Source organism: Pongo abelii, chromosome 11, assembly GCF_028885655.2.
Source record: "Pongo abelii isolate AG06213 chromosome 11, NHGRI_mPonAbe1-v2.0_pri, whole genome shotgun sequence".
NCBI classification, from domain to species: domain Eukaryota; kingdom Metazoa; phylum Chordata; class Mammalia; order Primates; family Hominidae; genus Pongo; species Pongo abelii.
Genome location: NC_071996.2, coordinates 32,381,731 through 32,401,587, shown reverse-complemented (window position 1 = coordinate 32,401,587; position 19,857 = coordinate 32,381,731). Strand labels below are relative to the sequence as shown.

At 34.8% G+C, this 19,857-nt stretch overlaps 1 protein-coding gene across 1 annotated transcript in view; it reads left to right on the top strand.

Annotated features, from left to right (window-relative positions):
* DPP10 (dipeptidyl peptidase like 10) overlaps positions 1 to 19,857 on the top strand; it is a 703,534-nt gene that overhangs the window by 662,345 nt on the left and 21,332 nt on the right. The window contains exons 20-21 of the mRNA XM_024243704.3: positions 5,667 to 5,861; positions 6,547 to 6,601. Coding sequence (XP_024099472.1) covers positions 5,667 to 5,861; positions 6,547 to 6,601 — 250 coding nt within the window. The remainder of the gene's footprint in view (positions 1 to 5,666; positions 5,862 to 6,546; positions 6,602 to 19,857) is intronic.

The window sequence follows — 19,857 nt, the reverse complement described above, 5'->3', positions numbered from 1 at the left end:
TTAGGTAGCCTTCATCATAATCACCGCCAGAAAGAAAAATCTTAGAACTAGGAGATAGGGTCCTGGTAGCGGCATGAACAACCTTGAACATATCAAATGCTTTCCTGGTTATGACTTATAAAAAAAGGAATTCAACCAAAAGCTACAGTGTAAATAAACTAGGGTGAGGAATTTGAAGATTATCTTAACAATATCCCTAATGGAAGAAGTTGGGAATGTGACAAGAAACAGTTCTCTGGTAGGAAAAAAAATAATGCAATTCCTTACATGATGAAGTAAATACAGTGTATGAGAAAATTCATTCAGCCATTCTTCATGTAGGAAAATCCATCTATGAGAAGAAATTTTAAAATAATAAAGAGATAAATAGAAGGAATTGGCCCAAGAGGCCCTTAGCCAGTATGTGGATCTATGTGTACATACTGCTCGAAAGAGGGCAAACTTCATTATACTTTAGATATACATATGCTGCAACTAAATCATCATGGATTATAAATCTCTATAAAGTAAATTTTTAATTAAGCCAAGGCAAATATTGTTTAAAGCTACTATCCTATGTTAATCTCATATTCTACCTGAAATGAATTGTCATGAAGAATAAAATGGAAGCATTGATAGTTGATTATGCTTCAGAATATAAGGTAATATTGTTCTTTGCATATTGTTTCTTTTTCCTTACCTTGATTTTTATTCTGTTCTTTACTCCTCCTTTCACATTCTTTTTAAATTCATAATACCTACAATTAAATTGCAACCCTTGGTTCTCAAGGACTTTAGCTCTCAAAGAGGTATTCGTGCAACTGAGTGAACCTGTTGTAGGCCTAGAAAGAGCAATGAACTGAGATGACTATAAAGCAATTCTATGTCTCCTCTTTCCACTGCCCCAGTGGATGCAGATAAGCAGCTGACAAATTCTACCATGCTTTCAACTGGTCGTCAGAAGTCCTCTCATTAGAATAATATTCTTCCTTCCATTTATTATAACTAAAGCTTTACTGATAAGGATAAGAGCTTTCAAAAATGTACTTTTAATGGGATGCGGTGTCTCGTGCCTGTAATCCCAGCACTTTGGGAGGCCGAGGCAGGCGGATCACAAGGTCAGGAGATCGAGACCATCCTGGCTAACATGGTGAAACCTCGTCTCTACTAAAAACACAAAAAATTAGCCAGGCATGGTGGCAGGAGCCTGTAGTCCCAGCTACTCGGGAGGCTGAGGCAGGAGAATTGCTGAACCTGGGAGGCGGAGCTGGCAGTGAGCCGAGATCATGCCACTGCACTCCAGTCTGGGTGACAGAGCGAGACTCCATCTCAAAAAAAAAAAAAAAAAAAAAAAATGTACTGCCCTGATAATTTGTGATCTTAACTATTTACTACCAAATATTACTTAACAATGAAAACAATAAATAAAAATAAAAAGAACAATTAATTGCTCAAGGTACCTCAGCAGATTGGTAATGAAATCAAAGACTAAAACCTTTGTCTTCTGAAAATAAATTCAACCCTGTTTTTAGAATTTAATTGAAACACTTTGTGAACCCGATCAAACGTGTAGTTTCAACAAATCTCCACACTTTAATCCAGTTTTGGTATAAATGATGTTTTGTTATGTCATAAAGAGGTGACTTGTTCTGTCATTTAAAAAAATCTATTGAGTATTGTTTGTTTTATTCCATTTTTTCTATATTTTATTATATTGTGAACTCATCCATACAGACACATTCAGTGTTGAAGGTATTGAAATAGATGAGGATTCTGCCCTCAAAGACCTTACCTTCTAAGAAAAGTTTGCAGTCTTAATTTGATTCTGCTGCTTGTGTTAGGAAATAGACAAGTTTCATATTGCTATGACCTTTTCACTGCTTAAAACAGATGGAATTGTTCTTTTCACTGCAAATTTCAACCAAGTTGTATGTCTCCACTCTCAACCTTGAAACACCCTTCTTACTGTGAATCCCCAAAGATTTCTGAGACAGAGATAAAAAAAGCAAAATTGTGTAGAAGGAAAATGAGGGAAACACTCAGAAAGAAACAAAAATAACTAAATCAATTGGAGCTCAGCAATCTTGCACAGCCAATACACACGAGTCGTGGTACCCATTTATTATAAGATAGATGATTTGTCTGTAGTACGTTCTGTGTGGTTATCCCTAGCACCAAATGTTTTGCTATTCCTACCTTACTGAATAAGTACTCTTTGCTTAGCTTTATTTATAAGTCTAGTATTTTCTGCTCATCACTTTGTGAACAAGTAATGTCCCTCATTTTCCTGCACATGCCTGGTTTGTTCCTTGTAATGTCAATGATTAGCATCATAATCCATGTGCTTTTAAGTGTGTGTTGAAATAGATATGCCTATATTGTACACCAAAGAAAAAGAAACAACACCCAATTAGATCACAGAAATGGGTTCAAAATCTTTGGTTCATAATGAATTGATACCACTTTGTGATCTAACATTTAAACCTTGGAAAGACTAGGTTAAAGTTTAAAATGGCAATTAAGAGAAGAGAGCAAAAGAGTGAAATTGTAGTTTTCTTCCATGAGTGTAGCAATAATGAGTCAAGGTTTGAAGGTTTTGTTTTAAAAAAACCTGTAGCCATTTACTAATTGTGAGTTTGAAAACTGTGCCTTATTTTAAACCCTATCTTAAAATAATTTATTTGCCTGCCATAAAATGTCTGACTTATTTACATTTTAACTAAACATAACTTAGCTGTGAACTTCTAAAATCGCTGTGAAAAAGGCAATGTGTCATACGTAGATTGGAAAGTTGTATCTTTTAAATAAACAAAACATCTTATGTTGCCTTAGCACTGCTGCCAGAGTTTAAAGGTGAACAATCCTGCCTTAAAAGTTAAGGACACTCTGGTGATCACTCCAAGGGTCTGCTGATTGCACTTTTTTTATATCCTTGTAAGGCTTTAGATTTCGTTGGTCCATCTAGAAAATGGGAGTACCTCTGACATAATAGCTCATATTACATAGCAATTATGCTTTATCCATAGATATTGTGCATTTAATTACTGTGCAACTAGCCAAAATTCTTTATATAGTTCTCCATTTTTAAGTGTAATTCAAAGAAATATGCTCAACATAAGCAAAATTATCAAGTAAAAGAATAAAAAACAGTTGTTATTGTCCTATAAATCTAATCATGGTTTTGCTCTTTATACTTCATAAAGTATTTTCAAATGCCTTATGCCATTAATGCTTACAAAATGTCATTGAGGAAAGCATGGTAGTATTTGCCATCATTATAGACACAGACTGAGTCCTAGTGTTTCAGTTATTTTTGCCTATGTTTGTAGTGAAGTTGAGATTCAACCTTGGTATTTTTACTCAGCTTAGTATTCAAAGGTGAAGTTAATCTTTGGTACCTGTTCTTTGTGAAACAAAATATTTGCAATAAATACACAAGCTTCAAAATACAGTTTCTTTATGTAAACTCAAGTCTTTTTAAGGCCTTTCCATTTTAAACTTCATCTATTTTCCCTGAAGAAGGTTTACTTCAACAAGCATTGGCTATGTCCTATGCATACTAGAAATTATGCTAGGCATGATTCATGCTAGTTCTCAAATGTTAAACAAGCTGTTATCAGGATCAACTGGGCAACTGAAAAAACAAAACAAAACAAAACAAACAAACAAAAAAACCCAGCAATTCCAGGCTTACTTTTGAATGAAGACATTAGACTTCTAGGTTATAGCATGGGGACATGGGTAGTAACAAATTTCAAATTATCTGATCAAGAGCCAAGGTTGCATAAATTAAAATACACTTAAAAAGAAAATATAAAAGAAAAGAAAAAATATCTAGGTGGCAAACACTGTGGAAAGACAAGGCATATTTAGATTTCAATCACTGAAGATCACATTAAATGAGTGATTTAGAAAAGAATGGAGGAGATTTGTGATTCATTAATTTCTATGGCACAGTTTATTTACGGTGTTTCTTTATTTATAATACATCTCATAATACACATAACAGAAAACTTACTCCCAAAAAAAATTTTGGAAATAGGGAGTATATGACATGATGGATCTTAAGTGCTTAAACCACAGAAGGCATTTATATGAGTTTGCTAGGGCCATCATAACTAAATATCACTGACTGGATATCTTAAACAATGGAAATTAATTTTCTCGAAGCTCTGAAGGCTAGAAGTCAAAGATCAATGTGCCAGCAGGATTGGTTATTTCTGAGGGCTCTCCTTGGGTTGCAGATGACCACCCTCTTTGCGCCCCTTCATATGGTAGTCCCACTGTACCTGTGCACCTCTTGGGTCTTTTGTGTGTCCAAATTTCCTCTTCTTTAATGGACATCAGTCAGGTAGAATTACGGCCCACGTTTGTGGTTTCATTTTAACTTAGTTACCTATTTAAAGGACCTATCTCCAAATATAGTCACAATCTAAGCAACTGGGTGTTAGGGATTCAACATATAAATTTTGGAGAACACAATTCAGCCCCTAACAGCTTTTAATAAATTTTAGTTGCTCTGTGTTTTGTCTGATTCTCTAATTACTTCTTTATGTAACTTACTGGTTCCATACAACCCCTGTATCTGCTCAGTTTCATTTGTTGCTGAGAGGTTATTTGCTGTAGTAAATCTAATAACCTAAAAGCTTGTTATTGGAAATGGTTTGTGTATTGGGGCTTCTAGATAAACATTTACATAAAGAGGAAGGCAGGAGAGTTTGGTGTTTTTACCTTGAAGAGTGAGTAGGGTGGGAATTTCTCACAGGTTGCCCAACTAACAATGGAGATCCTTTCAGGGATGGATGTTTAAATGGTCTTCAGATCTATCACATGCACAACTGCTTGTTGGAACTGTACCTAGGTATGGACCTAGATACTCCATGTGATTGTTTCAGAGTCTGATTTTTTACTTTTTCTGTATTCTAGAAAATCAACTAATAAATGTTTTAAGCTGACATTTTAAAATTGTACCTTCTTTTCCCTCTGGAAAGAACATTCATGCTTTATTATTTGTGTGTCTTTCTTTCCTTCTAGCTTTCAAATTTTTCAGACATATATATCTATGCTTCTTTTTGCTGTCAACTTTAGTGATAAAAAAAGAATTTTTCTCACTGCTTGTTTAAATTTTCTTCAGTGAGAATTCCACCACAAAAACAAACAAACAAACAAAACAATTCAGGAAATACTAATGCAGTTTTTTTTTAAGTTTAACATTATGTATGGTTGCACATTTCCTGTTAAATTATTATCAACTTTTTGTAATTGGTTCTGCCCTTCAGCCCTTGGAAGCCATTTGCAAGACATTTCTAAAACACTCTGGAAGAAATCCAATAAAGACAGACCTGTCTACCAACTTGACAGTCATTCTTTAGAAATGCCGTTGGGAAAGTACCACCCATTTTCTTCATTTTTCCCCATTGAGAAATGAGCTAAACTAATTTCTACTGCAATGTTAAGTCATACTTTCATTTCATTCAGGGAACTTTTCAATTACAGTTTTACAAAGGAAAATACAATTTTACAAAGGAAAATTGTAATTTTACCTTCAGGTTTATTATCAAGAATTAACAGAAATTTTAATAGCCAGCACAGTTCTTTCCCATTACTTAACTTGTGAGTATGAAAGCTAAAATTTCTACCAGATTTTCAATTGCTCTTGTTTTGGTCCAATATGTTGGTATTTGCAGGGATGAAGAACCAGGAGGTCAATTGGTTACAGATAAGTTCCATATTGACTGGGATTCCGTACTCATTGACATGGATAATGTCATTGTAGCAAGATTTGATGGCAGAGGAAGTGGATTCCAGGGTCTGAAAATTTTGCAGGAGATTCATCGAAGATTAGGTTCAGTAGAAGTAAAGGACCAAATAACAGCTGTGAAGTAAGTGGGTGCACATTTTTCTTTTCTGTTTTCTATAATGACAGAGTCTATGTATATGAAATGTAATATTACTAACCCTGACTCAAGGCTTCTATTTTAGTGACTGAGCAATTTTGTAAGTTAATCATAAAGCCTATTTCATTTTTTTTCAAGTACCTGTCACCCTTAGTGCTATAATAAAAGAATTTTCATATTTCCCCTCTGGAATTAAAATTTACCTTGGATTTGTGAAAGTTGGATACATTTTAATTATATCACTATATTATTTGTTTACAGTAATCCACAATGTCTGTTGTATCCTCAGTTAATCACAATTCTTGAAGTTTCACAGATACCATTATCACACTGGCATGAATGTGTGACCTAAGAAAGTTAGTGGGTTCTTTATAATAGCACACAGAAACCAGGTATGATATTGTTCAAATGTAGATGTTGATTCAGTAGGCCTGGAATGGGGCCCAGGCTTCTGCATTTATAACAAGCTTTCAGGTGATACCAAACTACTAGGCCATCACTTTGAGTAGCAAGATTTTGGAGTATATGACCCTTATACACGAATAGAGCTATAGTTAGTAAAGCATTTCTAGTCATTAGCTATTGTTTTGTATGTATGCAAGCCAACTATATATTTATATATGCATTTAACTCACAAAGATATAACTATTGTTTTTTGTTTTCATTGCAGATTTTTGCTGAAACTGCCTTACATTGACTCCAAAAGATTAAGCATTTTTGGAAAGGTAAATAGTAGAAATGCTGAATCTATCTTTCTATGTATATCTGTGTTATGTAATATCCTATTACACATTCACAGGAGGCCAGTTGGTTACAGATAAGTTCCATATTGACTGGGATTCCGTACTTATTAACATGGAAAACCTCACTGTAGCAAGATTTGATGGCAGAGGAAGTGGATTCCAGAGTCTGAAATGTATATATATAATATATGTATATATACATGTATATATGTATTGTTTGTTTGTATGTATACATATGTAATTACATGCTTCGTTATATTATGATTCCTCCATATTATCCTTTAAAAATATAATAGCATAATTAGTATTATATACAGTCAGTCATTTATTAATTCAGTAACTATTTATTGGGCAGTTAGTTGCCACCTGGTATTAGAAGTAGAGAAACAACAGGACAAAAGGGGGGTTTGTTTTCAAGAAGCTTGTGTTCCAGAGAGGGGAAACAGTAAAGAGGTAAATGAAAAACACAGTTTCATATAGTAATAAGCCTCATAAAGAAAACAAAGAAAAACTGATACATAAAAGGTAACTGCAGAAGCGGCCAGAGTCATTAGATTGAGTGGTCAATTTAGGACTCTCTGATGAGGTTATATTTAAACCTATACCTAACTAACAAATGGAAGCTGGTCAAATAAATCTCTTGAAGCAGAATATTCTCCACAGAAAAAAACTACCAAGTGTCGCAATCTTAGGAAAACAGACACAGGCTTAGAAACTAGGAAATGACCAGTGTGCATAATTACGTCATCTGTGCTCTATGCACGATATTTACTTATTGCAGTAACTGTTATGTCAGGTTCAACATTATTTTGACAGTGGGAAAATAGACCTCATATAGATATTTATTGAGTTTGTTTTTTATTTTTGTTTTTTGTTTTGTTTTTTGAGACGGAGTCTTACTCTGTTGCGAGGCTGGAGTGCAGTGGCGCGATCTGGGCTCACTGCAACCTCCACCTCCCAGTTTCAAGCGATTCTCCTGCATCAGCCTCCTGAGTAGCTGGGGACTACAAGCACGTGCCACCACGCCCAGCTAATTTTTGTATTTTTAGTAGAGATGGGGTTTCACCATGTTGGCCAGATGGTCTCGATCTCTTGGCCTCGTGATTCGCCTGCCTCGGCCTCCCAAAGTGCTGGGATTACAGGCGTGAGCCACCGTGCCCAGCCTATTGAGCTTGTTTTTAACACATCAGTGGACAATATATTATAAAGGTAAAAAGGCCGGGCGCGGTGGCTCACGCCTATAATCTCAGCACTTTGGGAGGCCAAGGCGGGCGGATCACGAGGTCAGGAGATAGATACCATCCTGGCTAACACGGTGAAACCCCGTCTCTACTAAAACTCCAAAAAATTAGCCGGGCGTGGTGGCGGACGCCTGTAGTCCCAACTACTCGGGAGGCTGAGGCAGGAGAATGGCGTGAACCCGAGAGGTGCAGCTTGCAGTGAGCCGAGATGGTGCCACTGCACTCCAGCCTGGGTGACAGAGCGAGACTCCGTCTCATAAAAAAAAATAAAACAAAACAAAATAAAATAAAATAAGACAGGAAAAGGGGGACCTTGAACTATTTTAGTTTACAAATAAAGCAAATTCTTGGTGTTCATGGATTTAAACATATGATATTTTCTACTATTCATAAGTAACTTAGAGATCCATGATATAAAATAACTGGTAAGTTTAATTGGGGCATAAATTTTAGTGGTACACACTGACAGGTGGATGTATAAAAACCACTTAACAAATGAGTAAAATACAAATCAGTGCAAATCACGACCATCCTCTCTCCACTTCAGACATCTGCAGTGTACCATGCCTTTGCAGTATTCTATGCTTGTTGTCAGCAATATTCAACAGATAAGCAAAAATATTTTGTAAGCATTGCTCCTCCAACATAACACAAAGAAGCAAATAACTGAAAGTGCATCCCTCATAGTAAAGGTTAGTTTTTCGTTTTTTTTTTTTTTAAAGGAAAACATCTAAGAAAGTGATCGTCCCAAAGAAATGGAAACCCTAGATATATTAAAAAGTGAGAAATCCTGTCTCAGACTGCAACACTGTTAAGCCTTAGGGACATTGTGCTAGGTGAAGATGCCAGTCATAGAAGGACAAATACTGTATAATTCTACTTATTACATGAGGTATCTAGAGTGGTTGAGTTCATGAAAAAAAAAAAGAGCGAAATGGTGGTTGCCAGGATTTGAGGGGAGAGGAAAAAGGGAAGTTGTTTTTTAATGGATATATAATAATGGCAAGAATGTAAACTAGTAAAGTAAAAAACAAAGATAAATAGAGAACAACCAAGCCAGAAAATACAGTTCATTGAAAAAAAAGAGAGGGAGGGAGGGGAGACAAAAAGGGAGAGCAAGAGCAGTAAAGGAAGAATGTGAGTGCAAATGAGAGCAAGGTGCTCTCATTTAGTGATTAGCCATTTTATGAGCCCATCAGTTTCTTATTAGAGTTCTTGGAATTTTTGTCTAGTTTCATATTTGCAAGATAAAAAAGTTCTGGAAATCTGTTTCACAGAAACAAATATATACCTGACACTACGAAACAGTGTGTTTAAAAGTGGTTAATAGAGTAAATTTTATGTTAAATGTTTTACCACATACAAAAAAGTACACGTGGTAGGAAACATTTTACTCCTTAAAAGTCCTGATACGTGTAATAATTTACAAATGGCTTAGGGCCTATGTATTACAGTGCTCTACTTACTGTACACATAAATAAGCATAAAGGACCAAATAAGCTTTTACAAACATTCATGGAAATTTATTTATTCATTTATTTATTTATTTATTTATTCTCTTCTTTTTTATTATTATACTTTAAGTTTTAGGGTACATGTGCACAATGTGCAGGTTAGTTACGTATGTATACATGTGCCATGCTGGTGTGCTGCACCCATTAACTCGCCATTTAGCATTAGGTATATCGCCTAATGCTATCCCTCCCCCCACCCCCCACCCCACAACAGTCCCCAGAGTGTGATGTTCCCCTTCCTGTGTCCATGTGTTCTCATTGTTCAATTCCCATCTATGAGTGAGAACATGCGGTGTTTGGTTTTTTGTCCTTGCAATAGTTTACTGAGAATGATGATTTCCAATTTCATCCATGTCCCTACAAAGGACATGAACTCATCATTTTTTATGGCTGCATAGTATTCCATGATGTATATGTGCCACATTTTCTTAATCCAGCCTATCATTGTTGGACATTTGGGTTGGTTCCAAGTCTTTGCTATTGTGAATAGTGCCTCAATAAACATACATGTGCATGTGTCTTTATAGCAGCATGATTTATAGTCCTTTGGGTATATACGCAGTAATGGGATGGCTGGGTCAAATGGTATTTCTAGTTCTAGATCCCTGAGGAATCACCACACTGACTTCCACAATGGTTGAAGTAGTTAACAGTCCCACCAACAGTGTAAAAGTGTTCCTATTTCTCCACATCCTCTCCAGCACCTTTTGTTTCCTGTCTTTTTAATGATTGCCATTCTAACTGGTGGGAGATGGTATCTCATTGTGGTTTTGATTTGCATTTCTCTGATGGCCAGTGATGATGAGCATTTTTTCATGTGTCTTTTGGCTGCATAAATGTCTTCTTTTGAGAAGTGTCTGTTCATATCCTTCGCCCACTATTTGATGGGGTTGTTTGTTTTTTCCTTGTAAATTTGTTTGAGTTCATTGTAGATTCTGGATATTAGTCCTTTGTCAGATGAGTAGGTTGTGAAAATTTTCTCCCATTTTGTAGGTTTCCTATTCACTCTGATGGTAGTTTCTTTTGTTGTGCAGAAGCTCTTTAGTTTAATTAGATTCCATTTGTCAATTTTGGCTTTTGTTGCCGTTGCTTTTGGTGTTTTAGACATGAAGTCCTTGCCCATGCCTATGTCCTGAATGGTAATGCCTAGGTTTTCTTCTAGGGTTTTTATGGTTTTAGGTCTAGTGTTTAAGTCTTTAATCCGTCTTGAATTAATTTTTGTATAAGGTGTAAGGAAGGGATCCAGTTTCAGCTTTCTCCATATGGCTAGCCAGTTTTCCCAGCACCATTTATTAAATAGGAAATCCTTTCCCCATTGCTTGTTTTTGTCAGGTTTGTCAAAGATCAGATAGTTGTAGATGTGCGGCGTTATTTCTGAGGGCTCTGTTCTGTTCCATTGATCTATATCTCTGTTTTGGTACCAGTACCATGCTATTTTGGTTACCGTAGCCCTGTAGTATAGTTTGAAGTCAGGTAGCGTGATGCCTCCAGCTTTGTTCTTTTGGCTTAGGGTTGACTTGGAGATAAGGGCTCTTTTTTGCTTCCATATGAACTTTAAAGTACTTTTTTCCAATTCTGTGAAGAAAGTCATTGGTAGCTTGATGGGGATGGCATTGAATCTATAAATTAACTTGGTCAGTATGGCCATTTTCACGATATTGATTCTTCCTACCCATGAGCATGGAATGTTCTTCCATTTGTTTGTATCCTCTTTTATTTCATTGAGCCGTGGTTTGTAGTTCTCCTTGAACAGATCCTTTAGGTCCCTTGTTAGTTGGATTCCTAGGTATTTTATTATCTTTGAAGCAATTGTGAATGGGAGTTCACTCATGATTTGGCTCTCTGTCTGTTATTGGTGTATAAGAATGCTTGTGATTTTTGTACATTGATTTTCTATCCTGAGACTTTGCTGAAGTTGCTTATCAGCTTAAGGAGATTTTGGGCTGAGACAGTGGGGTTTTCTAGATATACAACCATGCCATATCTGCAAACAGGGACAATTTGACTTCCTCTTTTCCTAATTGAATACCCTTTATTTCCTTCTCCTGCCTAATTGCCCTGGCCAGAACTTCCAACACTATATTGAATAGGAGTGGTGAGAGAGGGCATCCCTGTGTTGTGTCAGTTTTCAAAGGGAATGCTTCCAGTTTTTGCCCATTCAGTATGATATTGGCTGTGGGTTTGTCATAGATAGCTCTTATTGTTTTGAGATATGTCCCATCAATACCTAATTTATTGAGAGTTTTTAGCATGAAGCGTTGTTGAATTTTGTCAAAGGCCTTTTCTGCATCTATTGAGATAATCATGTGGTTTTTGTCTTTGGTTCTGTTTATATGCTGGATTACATTTATTGATTTTCATATGTTGAACCAGCCTTGCATCCCAGGGATGAAGCCCACTTAATCATGGTGGATAAGCTTTTTGATGTGCTGCTGGATTCGGTTTGCCAGTATTTTATTGAGGATTTTTGCATCAATGTTCATCAAGGATATTGGTCTAAAATTCTCTTTTTTTGTTGTGTCTCTGCCCGGCTTTGTTATCAGGATGATACTGGCCTCATAAAATGAGTTAGGGAGGATTTCCTCTTTTTCTATTGATTGGAATAGTTTCAGAAGGAATGGTACCAGTTCCTCCTTGTACCTCTGGTAGAATTCGGCTGTACATCCATCTGGTCCTGGACTCTTTTTGGTTGGTAAGCTATTGATTATTGCCACAATTTCAGCTCCTGTTATTGGTGTATTCAGAGATTCAACTTCTTCCTGGTTTAGTCTTGGAAGAGTGTATGTGTCTAGGAATTTATCCATTTCTTCTAGATTTTCTAGTTTATTTGCGTAGAGATGTTTGTAGTATTCTTTGATGGTAGTTTGTATTTCTGTGGGATCGGTGGTGATATCCCCTTTATTATTCTTTATTGCATCTATTTGATTCTTCTCTCTTTTCTTCTTTATTATTCTTGCTAGCGGTCTATCAATTTTGTTGATCCTTTCAAAAAACCAGCTCCTGGATTCATTAATTTTTTGAAGGGTTTTTTGTGTCTCTATTTCCTTCAGTTCTGCTCTGATTTTAGTTATTTCTTTCGTTCTGCTAGCTTTTGAATGTGTTTGCTCTTGCTTTTCTAGTTCTTTTAATTGAGATGTTAGGGTGTCAATTTTGGATCTTTCCTGCTTTTCTTGTGGGCATTTAGTGCTATAAATTTCCCTCTACACACTGCTTTGAATGTGTCCCAGAGATTCTGGTATGTTGTGTCTTTGTTCTCATTGGTTTCAAAGAACATCTTTATTTCTGCCTTCATTTTGTTATGTACCTGGTAGTCATTCAGGAGCAGGTTGTTCAGTTTCCATGTAGTTGAGCAGTTTTGAGTGAGTTTCTTAATCCTGAGTTCTAGTTTGATTGCACTGTGCTCTGAGAGAGCTGAGAGAGAGTTTGTTATAATTTCTGTTCTTTTACATTTGCTGAGGAGAGCTTTACTTCCAACTATGTGGTCAATTTTGGAATAGGTGTGGTGTGGTGATGAAAAAAATGTATATTCTGTTGATTTGGGGTGAAGAGTTCTGTAGATGTCTATTAGGTCTGCTTGGTGCAGAGCTGAGTTCAGTTCCTGTGTATCCTTGTTAACTTTCTGTATCATTGATTTGTCTAATGTTGACAGTGGGGTGTTAAAGTCTCCCATTATTATTGTGTGGGAGTCTAAGTCTGTTTATAGGTCACTCAGGACTTCCTTTATGAATCTGGGTGCTCCTGTATTGGGTGCATATATATTTAGGACAGTTAGCTCTTCTTGTTGAATTGATCCCTTTACCTTATGTAATGGCCTTCTTTGTCTCTTTTGATCTTTGTTGGTTTAAAGTCTGTTTTATCAGAGAGTAGGATTGCAACCCCTGCCTTTTTTTGTTTTCCATTTGCTTGGTAGATCTTCCTCCATCCTTTTATTTTGAGCCTATGTGTGTCTCTGCACGTGAGATGGGTTTCCTGAATACAGCACACTGATGGGTCTTGACTCTTTATCCAATTTGCCAGTCTGTGTCTTTTAATTGGAGCATTTAGTCCATTTACATATAAAGTTAATATTGTTATGTGTGAATTTGATCCTGTCATTATGATGTTAGCTGGTTATTTTGCTTGTTAGTTGATGCAGTTTCTTCCTGGTCTAGATGGTCTTTACATTTTGGGATGATTTTGAGGTGGCTGGTACCGGTTGTTCCTTTCCATGTTTAGTGCTTCCTTCAGGAGCTCTTTTAGGACAGGCCTGGTGGTGACAAAATCTCTCAGCATTTGCTTGTCTGTAAAGTATTTTATTTCTCCTTCACTTATGAAGCTTAGTTTGGCTAGATATGAAATTCTGGGTTGAAAATTCTTTTCTTTAAGAATGTTGAATATTGGCCCACACTCTCTTCTGGCTTGTCGAGTTTCTGCCAAGAGATCAGCTGTTAGTCTGATGGTCTTCCCTTTGTGGGTAACCCGAACTTTTTCTCTGGCTGCCCTTAACATGGAAATTTGGAGAAGATTCAAAGGGTTGTAAAATGCCTCATGGAAAAGGGCAACATGAGCTGAGTGGTGATCAGCAGGTGGAGGGGAAGGAAAAGAGTCTTATGCAAATGCACAGTGTCAGTGAGGGGAGCATTTGTGGAGAACTTGAAATGAAGTAGTTGACTGTTATTGGAAGAATGATAGGCAATAAGAATGAGAGGAAGACTGGGCAAAGACGATAGAGGATTTTCCATAGCCACTGATAAATTAGAAGCTGAGCCTATAAACCATGGAAAAATAACACTCTAGGATTCACATTTAGAAGTTCAAAATCTTTTTCCCCAAATCGTCATTGTATACTTGATGTGCCTCAGAGCAAATTACTCTGGAAAACTAAAAGAGTCACATAGGATACAAACAAGTAAAAATATGAATGACTTCATCTTAAATGGAAAAAACATTCCAGGTCAATCAAACAAATATGCATATCTGTGACTGAGTTAGAAATTAAAATTTGACCTTCTCACCATATAAAAAACACTGTTTATCCTAAGATTCAGTAGACCTTGTGATTCTTTTTTCTTGAAATGCACTGATTTCAGATTCAAATTAGGTTATGCTAAACTCATAAAATGGGTTGGAAAACAATGTTCTTGCTATACTGATTCCTTGGAAAAATTTGTTTAAAATTGGAACTAGACTGTAAAGACATTTGGAGCCATTGCTTTCTGTGTGGGATTAAAAATTTAATTAGTTTTTACATTTATGTAGCCAATAAAAGACTATTAAGATTTTGTTTCATTTCTTCTGGAGTCACCTTTAGTACTTTGAAAAGAATGTTTTTTCACTTCATATAGCTTTTCAAGAATATATACTAACAGTAATATATAATATCCTCTTATATGTTTAATCATTTCACTTGTGGCTGTAATGTCCCATTTTGATTTCTATTATGACTTACTAGTGCCTTCTTGCTTTTGCTAGGGCACTCTCTTGCTCTCATTTGCACTCACGTTCTTCCTTTATTGCTCTTGCTCTCCCTTTTTGTCTCTCCTCCATCCCTCCCATTTTTTCAGTGAACTGTATTTTCTGGCTGGTTGTTCTCTATTTATCTTTGTTTTTTACTTTATTAGTTTACCTTCTTGCCATTATTATTTTTCTTCTACTTTTTATATCCATTTTATTCATCAATTATTAAGTTGAATGTCTAGCTTATAAGTTTTTCATTCTTTCTTTCAAATATAAGCATTTAGGCTGGGTTTGGTGGCTCACACCTGTGATCCCAGCACTTTGGGAGGCCAAGGCGGGTGGATCACCTGAGGTCGGGAGTTCAAGACCAGCCTGACCAACATGGAGAAACCCTGTCTGTACTAAAAATACAAAAATTACCCGGGCATGGTGGCACATGCCTCCCAGCTACTTGGGGGGCTGAGGCAGGAGAATCACTTGAACCTGGGAGGCAGAGATTGTGGTGAGCCGAGATCGGGCCATTGTACTCCAGCCTGGGCAACAAGAGCCAAACTCTGTCTCAAAACAAAACAAAACAAAAACAAATATAAGCATTTAAATTAAAAATCCCTTTGAGATGCTCTCTTAGGTATTTTTCACTAGTACAGATATAGAGTACTTTTATTAAAATTTGTGTAAATATCTCTTTATTTGTCAAGATAAGTCTATATCTTCTGAACTTTTCTTATTATTTTCATGTCAAATTGAATGAAATCACGTTTTGGTACTTTTCTTTAACTTACTGACTATAATTGAACTGTGGCCAAAGAACTGATCAAGAAACAAAAATATTTTGAAATATCAATTGATTTATGAGTTAGGAAGGGAATGATTTTTTTATCTTTATCAATTATTTAATTTTGTGTAATTAATTTTTTTGTTTTACTTGATCCTGATAAGCCATTTTATGAGCCAATCAGTTTCTTATTAGAGTTCTTGGAATTTTTGTTTAGTGAATTGATTTTTTTTCTTTCTTTTTTTTTTTTTTTATTTCAACAGGGGTTTGGGGACTAGGTGGTGTTTAGTTACATGAATAAGTTCTTTAGTGGTGGTTTCTGAGATTTAAGTGTACCCATCAGCAGAGCAGTGTACATTGTACCCAAAGTGTAGTCTTTCCATCCCTTACCCACCTCTCACTTTTTCCCCCAAGTCCCCAAAGTCCATTGCATCATTATTATGCCTTTGCATCCTCATAGCTTAGCTTCCACTTATGAGTGAGAATATACCATGTTTGGTTTTCCATTCCTGAGTTACTTCACTTAGAATAATGGTCTCCAGTTCCATCCAGGTTGATGCAAATGCCATTGTTTCATTCCTTTTTATGGCTGAGTAGTATTCCATGGGGAGTGTGTGTGTGTGTGTGTATGTGTGTATGTGTGTGTGTGATACATATATATCACAATTTCTTTATCCACTTGTTGATTGATGGGCATGTGGGCTGGTTCCATATTTTTTGCAGTTACGAATTTTACTGCTATAAACATGCATATGCAAGTATCTTTTTCATATGACTTCTTTTCCTCTGGGTAGATACCCAGTAGTGGGATTCCTGGATCAAATGATGGTTCTACTTTTAGTTCTTTAAGGAATCTCCACACTGTTTTCCATAGTGGTTGTACTAGTTTACATTTTTAAAACTTCCTTGTGTGCCTAAAAGTGTTAGTGTTACATATATGTCCATTTAATCAAACATATCTATTTTGATGTTCAAATAATAAACATTGATTTTCACTATGTCCTGAGAAAGGTGCATTAAAGTATCCCTTTATAATGTGAACTCATCAATTTCTCCTTATTAATTTCTCTAAGTACATTTTAAGGCTATTATTATTCAATTCCTGCAACTACAGAATTATTATGTCCTCTGGATAAATTTAATCTTTTGTTGTTTTTATTGGCCAAGTTTATCTCTATTAATTTTTTGCATTAAAGATGATTTTTATATTAAAATTACAATAACATCCTTTTTTCATTGATACATGTTTATTATCAGCCTTTCCACCTTATTATTTTCAGCACTTTCCTAATGATTTAGGTATGCCCTTTAAACAAAAAGAGAGAGAGAGAAATATGTTTTTATCTTTTTGCCAATTTCTGTATTTTTGTTGAAGATTATATTCGTTTAAATTTCTTCTAATTACTGATAAATTAAATGTTACTGTTTTCATTATATGTGCCATTATCTGTCCTATTATATTTCTTCTGTCTTCCATTTATTTGAATTGATTATTTTTTTCTCTTTCATTCTTTTTTCTAAATATAATTTTGGTTTGTTCAATTATATTGCTGAGAAGTATTGTATTGTATGACTATAAAATAATTTGTTTATCCATTCACCTATGGATGAACATTTGCATTGTTTTTAGTTTTGTGTATAGTTATTATAAACATGTGTATGCTTGTTTTTGTGTAAACATATATTTTCATATTTATTTGTAAATACATAAGAGTAGAATTGTTAAGTCACATAGTAATTCCATGTTTACCTGTATGAGGAATTTCCATACTTTTTTGAAAGTATTCATACTTTGTATTTTATTTTTTAGGAACTATATAGGAGAGCTTCATTTGTTCTACATTTACACCAACACTTAATATCATCAGTCTTTTAAAATCATCCACAACTGATGAATAGTGGGATTTATTTTATTTTCATTTGTAGTTTACTGATAACTGATAATACTGGACACCTTTTCATGTGTTTATTGCTTCATATAGGTATATTTTAACATAACTGATTTGTTGACCATTCAGATTGTGCAACTTACACTTTCATATTAAAATTTACTAAATCACAGAAAGCATGTTACAACTGCAAACCTATTCCTTCCTTCCCCTTTTCATCATTTTTAATTGAGATATAATTGACATACTATGAAATTCATCCTTATATCATACCTTAACATCAGATAGTAGTATCTTAAAATCAAATAGTAGTAGTTCTTCCGTTTTATTCTTCTTTTTCAAAGTTCTTTTGACTCATCTAGATGTATTACATTTCTTTATAAACTTTAGAATGATTTTGTATCATTTCTAAAAAGAAAATACACCATAGGGATTTCTTATGTGAATTATATCAAATCTATAAATCACCTGGCAAAGAAATAACTGACATCTAAGCAATATTGAAGCTTTCATATTTTTAAAAGATAATTTTCTTTGGTGTTATGTTTTTTCTAGTATGTGCATAGTTATAGATATTTTTTCATTAACCATGTTTAGGTTGTATTGGGTTTTCTGAATCTATGTTTTGGTGCTTTCTGTCAATTTTAGAAAATTATCAATTTTCTATTAGAATATTGTCATAACTTCTCATCCTCCTTAAACACTTATTAAAAATGTGTTAAAATCTCACTTTAACATGGTTATTTTATAAACTTTTCTTAGTGCCTTTTGGTATTTAATTCTGTGTCGTACTTGGTTCTATAGTCCAATAATTCTCTCTTCATGTGTGACTAATGGTTTTCTATATTCATTGCTTAAATTTAAAAAAATTGTTACTAGAAGTTTCACGGAGCTTTCTATAAAAATATTTAGCTATATTTTAACTCTTGCTTTGCTGATGTGTATTTTTAAAAATATATTTAGCATCATTATCTGATATTTTACATCTTATTAAACAAATATCTTTTATTTTTGAGTATTTGTTTCTTTTGCTTGTTATTTCTGCTGTCTCTCAGTCATGGTGATACTTTTCCTTGTGTACTATTTATTTACTTGTATATGAGCTTATCTTTCTTGGAATTTTATCTATGGGGATTCTTTGATGCTTTTGCTGCATTTGTATGTATGTATTATGTTTTATTTTTAATTGTGTATGCTGAATTGGGACCACACAAACCAAGTTTGGACTTTTGGCTCAAATTTTTAGTCAACATTAATTATTTTTTATTAGCTCAGTACAAGCTCATAACAGGAATAAAAATGTAAAACATTTCACCAATCTCTTTTATGCAGCATGGGCTTTTATTTTTTGTCACATTTAGACAATGCTTTTGGGATCTAGATTTATTTAGGGTCTCCTTTAGACCCATTATGGATTTTGTTTACGCCATCCACCAAAGAAGCCATTAGAACGAAAGGTCAAAGTCTTTAGCATGTGAATAACACATTGGTTTCATGCTTTCTTTATTTTTCACGTTTCCAGCTTTCAGTTTGTATTTGGCTTTTGTGGATTTATGAGCTTTATTTTTAGTGTTTGGGGGTTGTGCCTTTTTTTTAAAGCCACCAACTTATATTTGTGTTTTATTTATTTGTTTGGTTGGTTGGTTTTACTTTGGTTTTCTTTAGTTGAGGGATCAAGTGGAGTATCTGTTTCACTTAATGCTGGGAAAGAAACTGCCATAAATATGTTGTTCTCATCAATGAGGCTAAAACAAGTCTACCTTGTAAGATTCTGGGCTAGGTTAAATCTCAACGTAAAAAGTGATGTGATTCATTTGAGATATTCCCTCAAGGAAAGAAAAGATGATTGGCAGCTCTAGTTCTACGAATTTGCAATTTCTAGTCAACTTCTTTTCTTTACACTCACTAATATTTGAATGAATTTCCAGGTTCTGCTTTTTCTCCTTTTGGTCTAAGATTTACCATGTTTTTATGACGATATATATCTATATCTAGCTAGCTAAATAATTTCATTCATTACTATGGACTTTACCAGCAAAAACTAAACTTACACTCTGAGATATATCATACTGATATATATACACCTCCATAAAGCCAAAATTATGAAATTTTAAAAAGATGCTCAATGTTTTTGTCGTGTGTATAATTGTTTAGTTTAATTTTTTGTTTTTGAGTATGGAAATGTTTAATAAGGAGCTGGGATTTGGGGATGCCTGTGAGGCACATTCTTTTTATTTTTAATTTTTTTAAAATTTTACTTTAAGTACCACAATACACGTGCAGAATATGCAGGTTTGTTACGTGGGTATACATGTGCCATGGTGGTTTGCTGCACTTATCAACCCATCATCTAGGTTTTAAGCCCTGTATGCATTAGGTATTT